At 31.8% G+C, this 14,539-nt stretch overlaps 2 protein-coding genes across 6 annotated transcripts; one reads left to right on the top strand and one right to left on the bottom strand.

Moving 5' to 3' along the window:
• Nucleotides 1-4,340: 4,340 nt before the first annotated feature.
• Nucleotides 4,341-8,280, bottom strand: LOC127068009 (neural/ectodermal development factor IMP-L2). Of its 2 annotated transcripts, none has more exons than XM_051003562.1 (7): nucleotides 8,168-8,280; nucleotides 7,103-7,318; nucleotides 6,950-7,014; nucleotides 6,751-6,835; nucleotides 5,880-6,069; nucleotides 5,342-5,652; nucleotides 4,341-5,256 (listed from the first exon to the last, which is right to left on the bottom strand). In XM_051003562.1, the coding sequence occupies exons 2-7, from the start codon at nucleotides 7,316-7,318 to the stop codon at nucleotides 5,236-5,238; spliced, it is 888 nt and encodes a 295-aa protein (XP_050859519.1). In that variant the 5' UTR covers nucleotides 8,168-8,280; the 3' UTR covers nucleotides 4,341-5,235. The 2 variants fall into 2 exon arrangements, with proteins under 2 accessions (XP_050859519.1, XP_050859518.1); XM_051003561.1 differs by having other exon boundaries at nucleotides 5,339-5,652.
• A 2,422-nt stretch (nucleotides 8,281-10,702) lies between these two features.
• LOC127068006 (GTP-binding protein 2) lies at nucleotides 10,703-14,376 on the top strand. Of its 4 annotated transcripts, none has more exons than XM_051003550.1 (8): nucleotides 10,703-10,831; nucleotides 11,427-11,705; nucleotides 11,774-12,067; nucleotides 12,207-12,467; nucleotides 12,552-12,945; nucleotides 13,088-13,373; nucleotides 13,498-13,594; nucleotides 13,656-14,376. In XM_051003550.1, exons 2-8 carry the CDS (start codon nucleotides 11,429-11,431, stop codon nucleotides 13,703-13,705), a joined length of 1,659 nt encoding a protein of 552 aa, XP_050859507.1. In that variant the 5' UTR covers nucleotides 10,703-10,831; nucleotides 11,427-11,428; the 3' UTR covers nucleotides 13,706-14,376. The 4 variants fall into 4 exon arrangements, with proteins under 4 accessions (XP_050859507.1, XP_050859508.1, XP_050859504.1 ...); XM_051003551.1 differs by having other exon boundaries at nucleotides 13,498-13,564; XM_051003547.1 differs by having other exon boundaries at nucleotides 13,498-14,376.
• Nucleotides 14,377-14,539: the final 163 nt, after the last annotated feature.

Genomic DNA, 14,539 nt, shown 5'->3' on the forward strand with positions numbered 1-14,539 from the left:
GATATGAACGATATTATTTATTTATTATCGGCGTTAGTTATATATGACGTTGGATCGTTAGAGAAAGAAATATCTCGTATACTCGACAGTAATTTCAAATATAAAAAATGATCGTTTTAATTAATTATTTTTTTCTTTTTTCTTTTTTTTTTTTTTTATTCTACGAACTAGAATACAGAGGAATCTCTTAGGATTATAGGATTCACATACAATGCATCATAATTAAACGGTCAAAGGAAGCGGAAAGCTAAGAACGATAAAAAAAAAATGAAAAAACGAGTATAATATTGCAATTGCCGCGTTTCCGTTCCAGATCTCTTTACCGTAGCCTTTACTTTTTCTTCCTTTCTTCCTTCCTTCCTTCCTTCCTTCCTTCCTTTCTTTCTTTCTTTTTTTTCTTTTTCTTTTTTTTTATAAAAACCTTCTGTTGTGTCTCTTGCCACTTTGTCAATTTTTACAATACGTAAAGAGAGATTTTATTAAGAAAAGAGAAAGAGAGAAAGCTTCATCATGATTACAAATATTTTATCGGTTCGTAGACATTTAGAAACAAGTAATAAGTAGAGAAACAGAGTTATTATAATATATATATATATATATATATATATATATATATATATATATATATATATACGTATCACGGTTATTAATAAAATGCAATAATAATAACGATAATAATGATAAAATAGAACAAAAGATAATAATCATAAATGTCTGCTCTGTTTATTGTTCCTCACAATTAATATTCACGATAATAACAATAAGAAGAAGAATAAGAATAAGAATAAGAATAAAATTCAGGGTAGGCCAAAATTTCGTAGGCTTGGACTTTTACAATGTGAAGAAAAAAAAAGTAAATGAGTATAAAAAGAATAATTGAAGGAGACTTGACCAAAACATAAGCATAAATTTCTCTTCCATTTTAATTTTTTTCTCGGCTATAATACGTCCGTTAACGTTTAGAAACGTTTTTTTATTTTTATTTCTTTCGTTTTACAAGTTTCCTTTTTTTAAAATTAATTAGGTCTGTATATAGGTATACTTTTTTATATCTCTTGGTAAACCATAGAGAGGTGGGGGTAAGAGGGGGAGGATGTAGAGGGGTAGGGCGTTCACTTCTAGAAACGGCAGCCCACTTATTACTTGGCAGAAAACACGGAAGCTTAATTGCTGTACCAGATCGCGCATTAGCCATGCTCGCTCCTCCCTCCACCCTGAATTATACCTAATACAGTTTCTACGTATTCAAGAACAGTCTTACGAGCATTTCTATGAGAAAGTCAGCCTGACTGACTGACTGACTGTGTTGCACCTTCCCTCGTTATTATTACCTTCGGGCAGATGTACCTACGTATGTATGTACGTGTAACTAATGCGTTTCGGACACACAATCTTTCTCTCTCTCTTTCTCTCTCTCTCTCTCTATCTATCTATCTATCTATCTCTCTTTCTCTCTCTCGCGTTTTTCTTTCTCTCTTTTACATCTACGTTCTCTTTTATCCTGTCCGATAATTCATCCGAGTTTTACCCTTTCCGAATCCAGACTTCATCTTCGAACGAAGTACACGTATTGTTTATTCTTTCCTCCCCACATCAAATCATGATTTATTTCATTCATTTATTATAGTTTGCCTTTTCTCATTTATTCGATTTCTCGTATTCTTTTGTCTTGCTTAATTTTTTTCTGTTTTCTTTTTTCTTTTTTTTTTTATTACCTATAATACAATTAATAATAATTAACTTCAGAGTTAATGTGCATATGTATGCTCGATCCTACATTAGATTCGAATTTACATAATATCAGATACCAGCAGATCTTAAGATATCGAAATGACTTCTTTTAATTACATGAAATTACTTGTTAAATTGCTATTAAATGATTTTTATTTTACCTTTTCCTTTTTTTTCTTTTTTTTTTTTTTTTTTGCACGGTACGTTTAACTTCTCAATAATTGAAATTCTTCTCTGATCATAGAGCGTAAAGAAAAGAAAAGAAAAGAAAGGAAAAGAAAGGAAAAAAAAAGAGAGAGAGAGAGAGAAAAAAAAGACAATATAAAGAAAAAGAAGACATGCGCAGAAAGGAGAACACGCATTCGGATCGCCGTGGAGACGCGCAGTATCAACATTACAACGTTGATTACTGGTATTATGACAACTTCCTCGCGAACGTACTACTCTCTAGGACTACCAACCTACCTACCTACCTACCTTACCTCCCTCTCCTCCTCCTCCTTTTCCTCCTCCTCCTCCTCCTCCTCCTCCTCCTCCTCCTCCTCCTCCTCCTCCTCCTCCTCCTTCTTCTGCTTCTTCCTTTCTCTGAGTAACGAGACTGCTCCGTGTGCATGACGTGCCGAGTGCACGCCTAACCATCACATTCGTATCGTCATCGTCTCTTCTCCGATGCATTTACACGCGGTGTGTGTATGTGTATGTGTATGTATGTATCTGTGTGTGTGTGTGTGTGTAGAGAAAGAGAGAAAGAGAAAGAGAGAAGTGCACCTGCAGACCAGTGATCCCTCGATGATGTATATACCACACGCACGATTCTCTCAACATGGAACACAAAAAATTCTCTTGACAACCTCTAACCGCATGTTATACGTTTAGTTCTCATATTTCTTCACCCTTCCACCTTAGTCTCTCAACGTTTCTTCCTCTTTCGCCCCAGTTCTTCTTCTCCTTCTTCTTCTTCTTCTTCTTCTTCTTCTATTTCTTCTTTTTCCTCATCCTCTTCCTTATCCACCTCTTCCCTTTTATCTTCCTCCTTTACCAAGTTTTATGAGAATATAAACTATCAACTATATATCTTTATATGGATACTTTATGCTAGCAAGAGAAAGAAGTACATCTGTTTATTCTGATTAGCAAAATTATCACCGATTAAAATGCGCGTGTATATTTATTATATGATTTTGGAAAATTGGGTATGATTACAAAATAAGAGAAAGATGGAGAGACAGAGAGACGGAAAAAGAAGGAAATTAGAAAATATAAATAATCGCGGGAGATTTATTCGAAATATATAAGACCGTGCTGATTGGACATGTATCCTGATTGTTACAAACGCCATCTATATATTTTGATTGTAATCGAGCAGCTGTTTAACTTCATTTCGAGATGGTAAAATCGACATATTTTATATCGACTGTGTACCATAGAGATTCCCAAAATTTAGATCGCGACCCATTGATGGATCGCATTAATTAATAAAATATGAAAGCAATTTACATGTTCATTAAAAGAGTTACGACAAAATTATTAGAAGTGAGCCAACTCCTGCAAGCTTAGGAAACTCTGCCATTAAAATAATACAATATTTTTTACTTCGTTCACAAAAGCTATTAATAACGATATTGTGTGTATTGACTATAATATCTATTATAGCCCTTCTTTCTCTTGATCTTCTTCTGATTAGTATTCTTCTTTTTAACGATCAAAACGTTGTCGCTGGTTATGGAATATTAAAAAAATAAAATAAGAAAAAGAAAAAAACTCGTCTTGGTGAACGTGGATGATCGAAATGGGTATAGTGACTTATCCATGTAGAGTCGGTAAGAATATTACCAGAGAAAAGCGATGGCTGGCCACCCCCGGAGGCTTCAGAATGCGTAGCGAATTGCTAAATGAAGAACGGTCATCAGTGACTGGCGCGCTTCCTCTTCGCCGCCGGCCTGCTTCTAGTTTATTTGGTTCCGTTTATACAGCTCGTGTCAACCCGAGACGACCGAGTAATTTAGTGTTAAAATATATGCTCCGTCTCCTGAGAGTCGGAGTAGACTCGGCTACTTCAACTACAAAAAAGTCAAGGACTACGAAAGAAGAGAAAGAGGTAAAAAACGTCCGGGAGAACATTAATTCCGAGAGAATGCGGAAAGCGATTCATCACGTGGCATATGACAGTACGATAAACGATTTGAAACGCTAAGGAAATGTAATCTATTGCTTGAAAATGCACCAAAGAAATTTATTTAGTTTTATACTTGAAGAAGAAATAACTAAATCGTATGAAACAATAAGAGCGCCAGTATTTTTTTTATTAATCGAATTTCCCGTAAAATATAAATATTTAAAATGGCGAACGCGTGGATCTCGAGATCTTTCTTATGCTGCCATCTTCCGGCACATTTGTCAGCTACGATTGCGTTCGGAAAAGTTACCATAAGGATATTCGGATAATTACAGATTTCTAACTTGAGATTTGCTTCGGCAAATTTTTAAAACATTTCGCGATAAATTATTCTTAATCAAAATATTTATATATAATATTATTACAGAGAAGAAATCATAATAATCATCTAGGAACAAAAGAATAAGGATAAATATATAACTACTAAACAATGTTGCTAATACATGTTTCTGCTTTTTATTGAGTTTTACATTTTATATTAATTTATGTTATGAAGCATCGATGTGGAGAAACGACAAGACATCGTCATTATTTCTTAATGTAATAATAATACTGATAAAGATACTCTCTTTGTTTAATGCACAATCGAGGTAGCGATCCATTGACAATAACAATGAGTCTGAAAAAGCTCTTACATAATATAATCTAAATATCAACGTATATAAAAATATAATAAAAATTTAAAAAAAATAATAAAAAATATATATAAAACTATGAACAAACAGTTTGCACAATACACAAACAAATAAGTACATCGTTTAAAATTATATATATACTCAAGCATAACTACTGTTCTTTTTTTTTTCTAATACCGACATATACGATCGTTACTCACATATTAAAAATATATTCATTAAAGGTATGAAATAGAAAGAAATTTCAAACAGAAAAATTACATTGTTATAGCTCGACAAACAGTATAATTTCAGCGATGGTGTGCGCGCGCGCGCGCGTGCGTTTGTGTGTGCATCTGTATTATCATAAGAAGAATAAACGAGAAGAGAAGAAAGCTACGATAATTTCGTCGGAAGATCAACTGGTCGTATCCAGTTTGATTTATAGCAATCATTGCATGAATGCGCTCGAAGGTGTACTTCGTTAGAAAAATTTCTCGGAGCGAATGGCGATCGAAAGGACAAACATATTAAACCGACGCTCGAAATGAATCAACCGTATTTGCATACTGCTCAAGCAATACTTTCACTCTTTTAAATCGTGGATCAGTATAATCATACGAATTTGAGAACATTGACAACAGGCCTTTTTCAATTTTTCTTTTTCGTTTTTTGTTCGTTTTTTTTTTTTTCTTTTTAATTTTATATCCACATTCAGAAATTCTTCTTTTCGTCCTATGAAAATAATTAAAAAAATTGATTTAGTTGTCGACGATTAATCATAAATTTTATGAAAAATAGAAAAGAAACGACTTACTACCATCGGATAAAGGAATGTTGTTACACTGTCTTCCTTGTAATCGGATTTCGCGTAACAGGTCAAACTTCCCATGTCTGTCCATTCGAGTGGATCTATGACTAAATCACCGTTTCTTAAGATCTTGTGTCGTGGATTCGAAGACGAATGTATAACCGCCGCGTTATTGTCCAACCAATACGTATAAGGTCTCAGCTTGCCTGTAGCTCTACATGGCAAAACGACCGTAGATCCAATCAGAGCAAATCTCATCGGTGAATGCAGAGTTATCGTGGGTTTATTTTCGCTGTTACAACTGCTGTTTCCATTCTCTCCTAAATCGTAAACGCGCAATCCAATGAAAATATTTTTAATGTTAGACTTTCCATTATCGAGCATTTTAATCGTTTATAAATATAAATTAATCGGTAAATATAACGATATATCTTACCCGGCATTTAATTGAATCATTTTGATAAATTCATTTCATAATTTCATAATGTCGATAAATAAACACGATACATATGAACAAACAAATTAACAAAAACAAGTGTTATATTACCATTGACCAAAAGTAAGGTTGGACTGGACAATTGCATTTTTTTGCCGGCTACGGATGCGCAATAAATTAAACCTTGATCGTTTGGCGTAACACATTCTATGACGAGTTTCGAAACAATCTGACCGAGTCCTTTCCATCCGTCGGAAGAAATCTCAAAATCCGCCATACTTTTACTCAAGAATTCGGTTAGCTAGAAATGCAAAAATGTTTCCAAGTTACATCATGCTGCTATAATAATGAACGAGCTAACCAGTCGGTAACGTGCTTTGGTCGGTTGAAATAATTCCAAAAAAAAATATATATATAAAAGAACCCCTATTCGTCAAGAAATCAAGATATTAATACGATCGCAAATACATTGTCAAAAAGAAAAGAAAAAAAAAAAAAGGAGAGAAATATATTCTCGTCGTTATCTTTACAATATACAAATTCATTAATGCCCTCTATTCATTTATACACTTCCCAGGTCTCAATTATCCGGTGGATCTCGATTTAACCGGCCTGGCCCGGTCCCGATTAGACCGGTTAATCAAGGTCCTACTGTAATATGCATATTGTTAGAGGTCAACTTCTCTGCACGACGATCCTCGATATCGAAATTATTTCTTTCTTTTTTTTTTCTTTTTTTTCTTTTCTTTTTTCTTTTCTCTACTTTTTAAACCTATTTCCTTTGATAGACATAGATAATCATCATCCCATGACCGGACGAATGACAAACATTATTACTACGATTTCGAATGAAATGACGTCGTATATTATGTCGAAATTTACATTTCTATCTTTATCTTTCTCTCTTTTTCTTTCTTTCTTTCTTTCTTTTTCTTCCTCTACCAACGATATATCAGCTGTGAAATCTAGAAATGATAAAAACCTGCTTTTCCGGATCGTTTCCCCTCAACCAAAGAATTTGTGGCGGTGGACTGCCATTAGCTTCACATTGTAATTCGATTCGGTTCCTAAAAATGAAACAATAATTAAAAAATAAATAAACGAATAAATAAATTAACGAGCGACGTTCATATAGGTGACATCATGAAAGATTATTATTGTTTTACGATCGACTAACTAACCCGACTGTGGCAGTTAAAGAACTCGCAGGGTTCTTCGTAATTTTCGTCCAATCCTGTTGGTAATCCTAAAAGAAAGGAAAAAAATAATATATCAATCGTACAAAAAAAGAAAAAGAACTAAATAATTAATTCGAACGTAGATAAAGATAATACCTGTAAATTAATGTCTGCTGTAGCAGCAGAATCATCGACGGATATCGAATTCTCATAATTCTTTTCATCGTCCAAACGATTAGAAGCTTTGTTAACTCCAGGACCGTAAGCACGATTATGTGTTAATAATCTAATTAGTGAGAAAGGACTTCCGAAGATCATATTCGTCAAAACGATAACCAGGAAAAGAGTAGACGGTGTTAAGAATCGTTTCATCTGTGAAAGTTAAAAATAACAAAAAGAAATAGAAAAAAGAGCGAGGTTAAAACCGAAACTATAGAAGACGAGGGAACCGGCACGTCCGATCGAAATGATGCAACAAGTAACCTAATTACGAATCTATGAAGCTTACGTGTGCATGTGTATGCGTTGAAATATTCTAAATGCCGTTTAATATAATATTTCAACTATCAATAAGATACATGTGCATTTAAATAATATTGTCTCTCTTTCTTTCTCTCTTTTTCTATCGCAAACAGCGTGAATTTTAAAACCTAAGTTCTTAAAAAAAAGCTACTATTATATCAGATATTAAATCACTGCTACAAATGAACTTCTTATGATTAAAAAGGACGCTCAGTTCTTAAATTCCACACGTAGGTTATAGTCAAAATGATTATTTATCTTATCTGACTGCAACTCTCCGATGGCCAGTAGAAGGTTTTAAACGCGATACTCGAATATCATGGAATCATGCAATTCGATTCTGACATCGTTACGGGAATTTGTATATACCGCGATAAGAGAATCGCGTTGAGAATAGTTGAAATAATTAGAAAAAAGGCGGGAAGATAATCGATTAATCGTCGTGAAACAAATGAAAATGTCGGTATAACTTCGATTCAAATTGAAATAAAAATTCCATAAATGTCGCTTTACGTTGATTTCTGTTTAATGTCTATAATGACAAAACAATGAAAAACAATTGATTTTTAACTTTCTAATGCTTGACTTGCGTATCTTGAAGAAAAAGCTAATGATAATAATCTGTAATCGATAATTACCAAATCTCTACGAGTTAATCAACGAGTTTTGAAAAATATGAAAATATCGGAGAAAACTTGCCTTTGTTCGAAAAATTTGAAGACAACAAGAAAGTGACTGTCTTCGTACTGTTGACAAGGAATGTTCAGGTAACACTGGCAAAGAAAGAAAGAACTGTCTGAATAGAGGAGAAGAGATATTGGCACATTTATATATTTCGAATGTAGCAGCCGGCGCCCTCGTTTCTTCCTGATTGGTCGCCGTCGAATGGAGTAGGGTGTTACACCCACACTAACCAATTGAATTCATTATCTGCACATCTCTCTCTCTCTCTCTCTCTCTCTCTCTCTCCATCTATCTATCTATCCATCTATCTATCTCTCTCTCTTCCTCTCTTTCTCTTTCACACATTCTCACTCTTACTCTTTCTTTCACATCACTTATTCGTTGAGCGTGTAAACGTACATGTACATATCACATATATATGTATGTACAAGTGTACATATGGCCGTATTGTTTCTACCCTCATCTATGAGCATCGATTTTTTTTCATAAAAACGACGAGATAATTACTTTTATTGAAAGCGATTGCGAGAAGACGAAACGAAAGAGACCACGTAATACCTTCTTCAATAAACTTCGACGAAACTCTTCCTAATTCGACTTTCTGAAGGTTCAACGTACGATATATGACGCGCCGATATGTCGGACAATTTCCGACTTTTTATTTAACAGCCCTGGGGGTAGATTTTTACCTTTTCGTCGTCCAATTAACAGCATATCGCACGAATCTATATACATAATGGGAAATACGAGCAAAATTAGACTTGTAGTTTCATTCGTCGTCATTCCAATAACTGCTGCGTGATGTCAACTTCTGATCCTTACGATCCAATATAAGATTTGGATGATGGTTAAAATTATTGACATAGCTCGTTTATATCGCAACATTGTGCTAGAATTTAATATAGAATTCTCGCGTGATTTTTCCATCAATATCTTACTATTTCTTTATCTATTTCTTTATTTTTTCATTTTTTCGTTTGTACAGAAATTATGAATCGAGGCATGTAAGTCTGAACTGACGAGCACTTCATAAACAATAGATCCCACGATGATATAATTTTAAATACTACACGACAAATGATTGATACTTGAAAATTTCTTTTATATAGTATTATCGAGTATTATTATAAATAAAAAAGTGCTCGCTGAAGAACAATAAAAATAATACGATTTTATTCTCGTAACGTTCATAAAATCCGCATGTTTATTGTATTCGTCGATTTAAAATAACACGCAATTTGATAAACTCATTCCTATGTGAAACGAATATTTTCTCTTTCTCCCTCTCTACGGCTATCTATCTCTCCCCCTTGTCTTTCTTTACTCTTGGCAAAAAAAGAAAAAGAAACCATCGAGATTTGCCTAGGGCGAACGAATAAATTAAATCTTCTTTTGATATTGTCCGACGAATCGCAATTTGTGTTTACGTTGTCAACAGATCCAACCGAGATAATACGCCTTCTGAATAGTTCATCAGAGAAGATTTTGTCATTAACAGATGCATTCAAACTTTGATCCATTTTCACTACTATACAAATTATAGTATTTCAATATTTTTCAAATCGTTTTATAGCACAAAATTATAGCACAAATACATAATATCGATTCTATATATCGAATTACGTACGCTATTACGTAAAATACCATTCATCGATTATTATTGATTATCGATTAAAAATACAAAAAAAAATAACTTGCAAAAGAAAATAGAATTTTATTTGAATGATAAAATAAAATATTTATGATGATTAATACTGGACGGAACTATAAATTGATAATATTTTGATAAAGCTTTTCTTGTTTTTTTCTTTTTTTTTTTTCTTTTCTTTTTGATAATGAATGATTGAAATTTATAAGGCAAATTAAAAAAAATCGATCAAAATCGACTCGATCTCTTAGAATTTTTTATTTTCTTCTTTCAATAACACAATAAAATGAATATATATAGATGTATATCCTTCGTAATTTCGTTTGCAATATTTGTGTTGCAGAATATAAAGGCGTAAAGGATATAAGACACGCGTTCGCCTAAGGGTTAATACAAATAGGACACGTGACACTTGAATCGAGGGATTCCTACCCTTATATATTCTTTTCAAGTACACTCGTCTAAAAAAATCAACCCCTCTATATTCGAACAAAAAATACGAATAAGTACGTTTGACAAAATTATTGAGAATTCAAAAACTTCACAATGTTGTTAGGTTAGGAAGATTTGTTTTTTCCACAATTTCAATTTTTAGTAATTTTTCCGTCAAACGATATGTAGCTGCATTTATTTATTTCATAGATGACTATGTGTCTCAATTTTATTCTTCATTATAGATTGCATTTTTTATTTAATGTTACATTATTCGCGTAAATTTTTATATAGTAATGACGTCAACTCTCGAAGATACGGGTTAGAAAATATTTTTTCTATGAAAAAATAAAAATAAAAAAAAAGGAAAATAAAAATATAATTATTATTCAAGTATAAACGATATAAAAATGATCGAAAACTTTAAACATAATTATATCAAATTGCATCATTTGCGTCACATTTTTGGATGTTGGTAACTCTAGATTAAAGGAACATTTGTCATGGCGGCCACAACTACGGCACGAAGCTTGGATGATTGAGTAATTTTGGATTAAAACATACATTTGTAGAAGAAAAGTTTAGTTTTTGAAAATGTAGTAAGTTCATGTTAATATTTTTAATACGAATTTTTTGTTTAATTTTTTGTTCGTTTAGAAAATATTACGTCATAATTCTATCGAAAATTTTAGATAATAACTGTCATTTCACTTTCAAACAGCTGTACAACACACACGAATGCCATATTAAATAAGTTTATTTTTTATTTTTATTCCTTTGATTATATTTGAAAACGATTTTATTGTTTTTATTTATACACAAATGTGCATATAAGCGGGTATGTAGTTTGTCCTTCTTATGTTTGACTTCACTTCATAATATATACATCTGTTTATGTTATGTTGGCATATGTATGACATATATATATACATATATATAGTATGTCATGTATTTTTTTAAGTCAAGCCTTGACTCTCTCTTTTTTATTCAAAATGAGAAACATCATGTTAGTATCATATTATTAATTTCTGGAATTATTACAAAAACATTACGACATTAATATTGTATCATTTTATACGTTATTACATCAGACAATTTTTTCATACAAATATTACTGATAAATGATTTTGACATGAAGTATTGTTTAGTACAAAGCCATTTCATTTGCTTAACATTTTTTCTAATAATTTTTAGATATGGAGTCATTTTTAGCATTATTTGACCCAGAGGATGATAAAAATATTATAAGAAGCACTTGGAATGACTCAGAAACTAAAGAAAATGATGTATCGGATTGTGAAAATTACAGTGCTGATGAAGGTCAAGAAGAAAAGTTACCGCCAGAACCAGAGCAAGGCAATGTTGAATATAAATTGAAATTAATAAATCCATCTAATCAACGATTCGAACATCTTGTTACACAAATGAAATGGAGACTCAGAGAAGGTCATGGGGAAGCAATCTATCAAATTGGTAAAATCACATATTTCTCTAAAGATTGTTTATAAAATATCTAGTCTATCAATGATGAATTTATGTAGGCGTTGAAGATAATGGAAGATTGACAGGCTTATCAAAAGAAGAACTAAAGGCATCCCTTAAAACTTTGAAAGAAATGGCCTCTAGATTGGGTGCGACAACTTGTGTACTTCGTGAAAGAGTTGCTATTTCTAAATATAAAAATGTTAAAGAAAAAAAATGTGACGGTGAGAGAAGAGTAGCTGAAGTTCTAGTGAAGAAATTACGAAAAGATGATAGAGAGGATCAAGCGAGTGTTGTTGACTTGAGATTGGCAGTAATAGGTGCTCAGGATGCTGGAAAGTCAACTCTCTTAGGTGAGAGGCTTAGCAGAGGACATTTAAGGTAGAGAAGTATACTTAAAGTTTGCTCTGCAATATTTATTTTGCTCATTCTATTTTATCTATTTACAATGAAAATAATATATTTGAGTTATAAGAAGCAATGTCTATTTAGGGGTATTAACGCAAGGTGAATTAGATAATGGTAGAGGGAGAGCAAGATTAAATATGTTACGGCATCTTCATGAAATAAAAACAGGACGCACATCGTCGATTTCCCACGAAATTATCGGATTTGATAATGAAGGACATGTCTTAAATTACGCTGAAATGACAACAGCTGAAGAAATTTGCGAACATGCTTCGAAAGTTGTTACCTTTATAGATTTGGCTGGATATCGCAAATATTTAAGAACAACAGTTTCGGGATTAACAGGTAAAAGATCTTTTTAACGTATCTCTTCTCTTTACTTTCTTGAATTAAATTAGATAATAAATAAAAAACAATTCAATGTTATAGGATATTCTCCTCATTATGTCATATTGGTGATTGCACCCCCAATGAACGAAGCGTCACAAGAACATATGGCTCTTTGCTTGACATTAAGACTTCCATTTTTCATTGTTTTAAATAAAAATGACCTTGGGTTTTGTGATACTCATGATACCTTAGTTCAACTAGAAAATGCAATACAAGCACATGGTTACTCTAAACAATTATTATTATATAATATTAATAACGATATATCACAGTATTATGAAACAGATATTATACCAGTATTTACAGTTAGTTGTGTTACTGGAAAAGGATTAGGAGAATTAACATCATTTATTAGAAACTTACCACCATCTGAAACAAATCCTACAGATTCAGATCCAGAGTCGTGTTTATTCCAAATTGATGAAACATTTAGGTAGGAATTGTATATAAAAATAATATCATGTTATATTAAATATTTTCTTATGTTACACAGATTAATCATAATAGTATAAAAATAATAGTAGTAGTAGTAGTAGTAGTAGTAGTAGTAGTACATAATAATCAAAATATTGTAGAGTTGCTGGTTTAACTCAACCTGTTTTGGGTGGCTTACTTGTAAAAGGTGCAATTGCACCTGGAACACGATTATTAGTAGGACCTTTACCTGATGGTAAATTTAGTCCTGTAAAAGTTGCTAGTATACATCGTAATAAAGCTCCTTGTTGTTTGGTACGAGCATCACAAAGTGCCAGTTTAACTTTGGCACCATCAACAAACCACAGTCCACCTCTACCACATTTTCGACCAGGCATGGTTTTAGTCTCTGTGCGAGATAAGCCACATGCAACTTTATTTTTTCAAGTAAATAATGTACTTTAATCGAACTAATTTCATATCATCTAAACTATTTATTCAAACTGATATTTTAAAAATAAACGAAAAAGGTTCATTCTTAATTTCTTAAATGTTTAATTTCATGTTTCAGGCTACTGTATTAATTGTTTACCATGCTACTGCAATTTTTTCTGGTTTTCAAACTACTGTTCACGTAGGTAACGTAAGGCAAACCTGTATAATTGAAGGTATAATGGATATGAAAGACAGAGGTTTACAGACAAATGACACAGCGTCTATATTATTTAGGTTTGTTAGTCATCCAGAATACCTTCATGTTGGAATGCGACTTCTATTAAGAGAGGGTCGTACCAAAGGAATTGGTAAAATCACACAAACTTTTCCTTTAATTGGTTCCCAACATACTATACAATAATTGAAATTAGATAACTATGTAAAATAAAATACTTATATAACATAATTAGTTAGATAACACGTGTGCGTGTTTATTGTGTGTGTACAGTATATTGTTTTAAAGAGAGATACGTTAAAAAACAAAAGAAAAGAACGAAAATATTACGTCATTTTAAATGAAAGTTGCATAGTTTTAGAAAAAAATTAAATAGATACATATCTTCATGTTGGTAGATTTCAAAAATATCAAAATCTTATTATTTTACTACTTTCTAATAAGAGAATAAATTCGAAGAGACCATTTTGCTTAATAATATAATTTTATTTAAATCATAACATATATACAGAAAAAAAAAATTTATTTCATTGAAAATATGTTGATTTCTTTTATGATAGAATTTATAAAAAAAAAACATAGCAGACTTGAAATGAATATGGTGTTACCAAGATAAATAAAATATAAATATTACGTTTTACTAAATAATACTGTAGTATATAACAGAATCTATTTAGAATTTCAGTGTAGTATAGAATATGCTTACAAACAGTTTAAAAAAGAATGTTACCATATATTTTTCGTATGTGTAAAAAATAATATGTAATATTATAAACACTACCTTTTCTCTGACATTTAAATTTAATATTCCTTATTCCCTAAAGTGAGTTCATTGAACCAAAATACTTCTATATAAATAAGTATCATTTAAATATTAAAAATTATAGTTTGATATCTCTAACAAAAAAAAAAATTGATTCCAAATATTCAAATGTATAATAGA

This window comes from Vespula vulgaris, chromosome 12 (assembly GCF_905475345.1).
Source record: "Vespula vulgaris chromosome 12, iyVesVulg1.1, whole genome shotgun sequence".
Taxonomy (NCBI): Eukaryota; Metazoa; Arthropoda; class Insecta; order Hymenoptera; family Vespidae; genus Vespula; species Vespula vulgaris.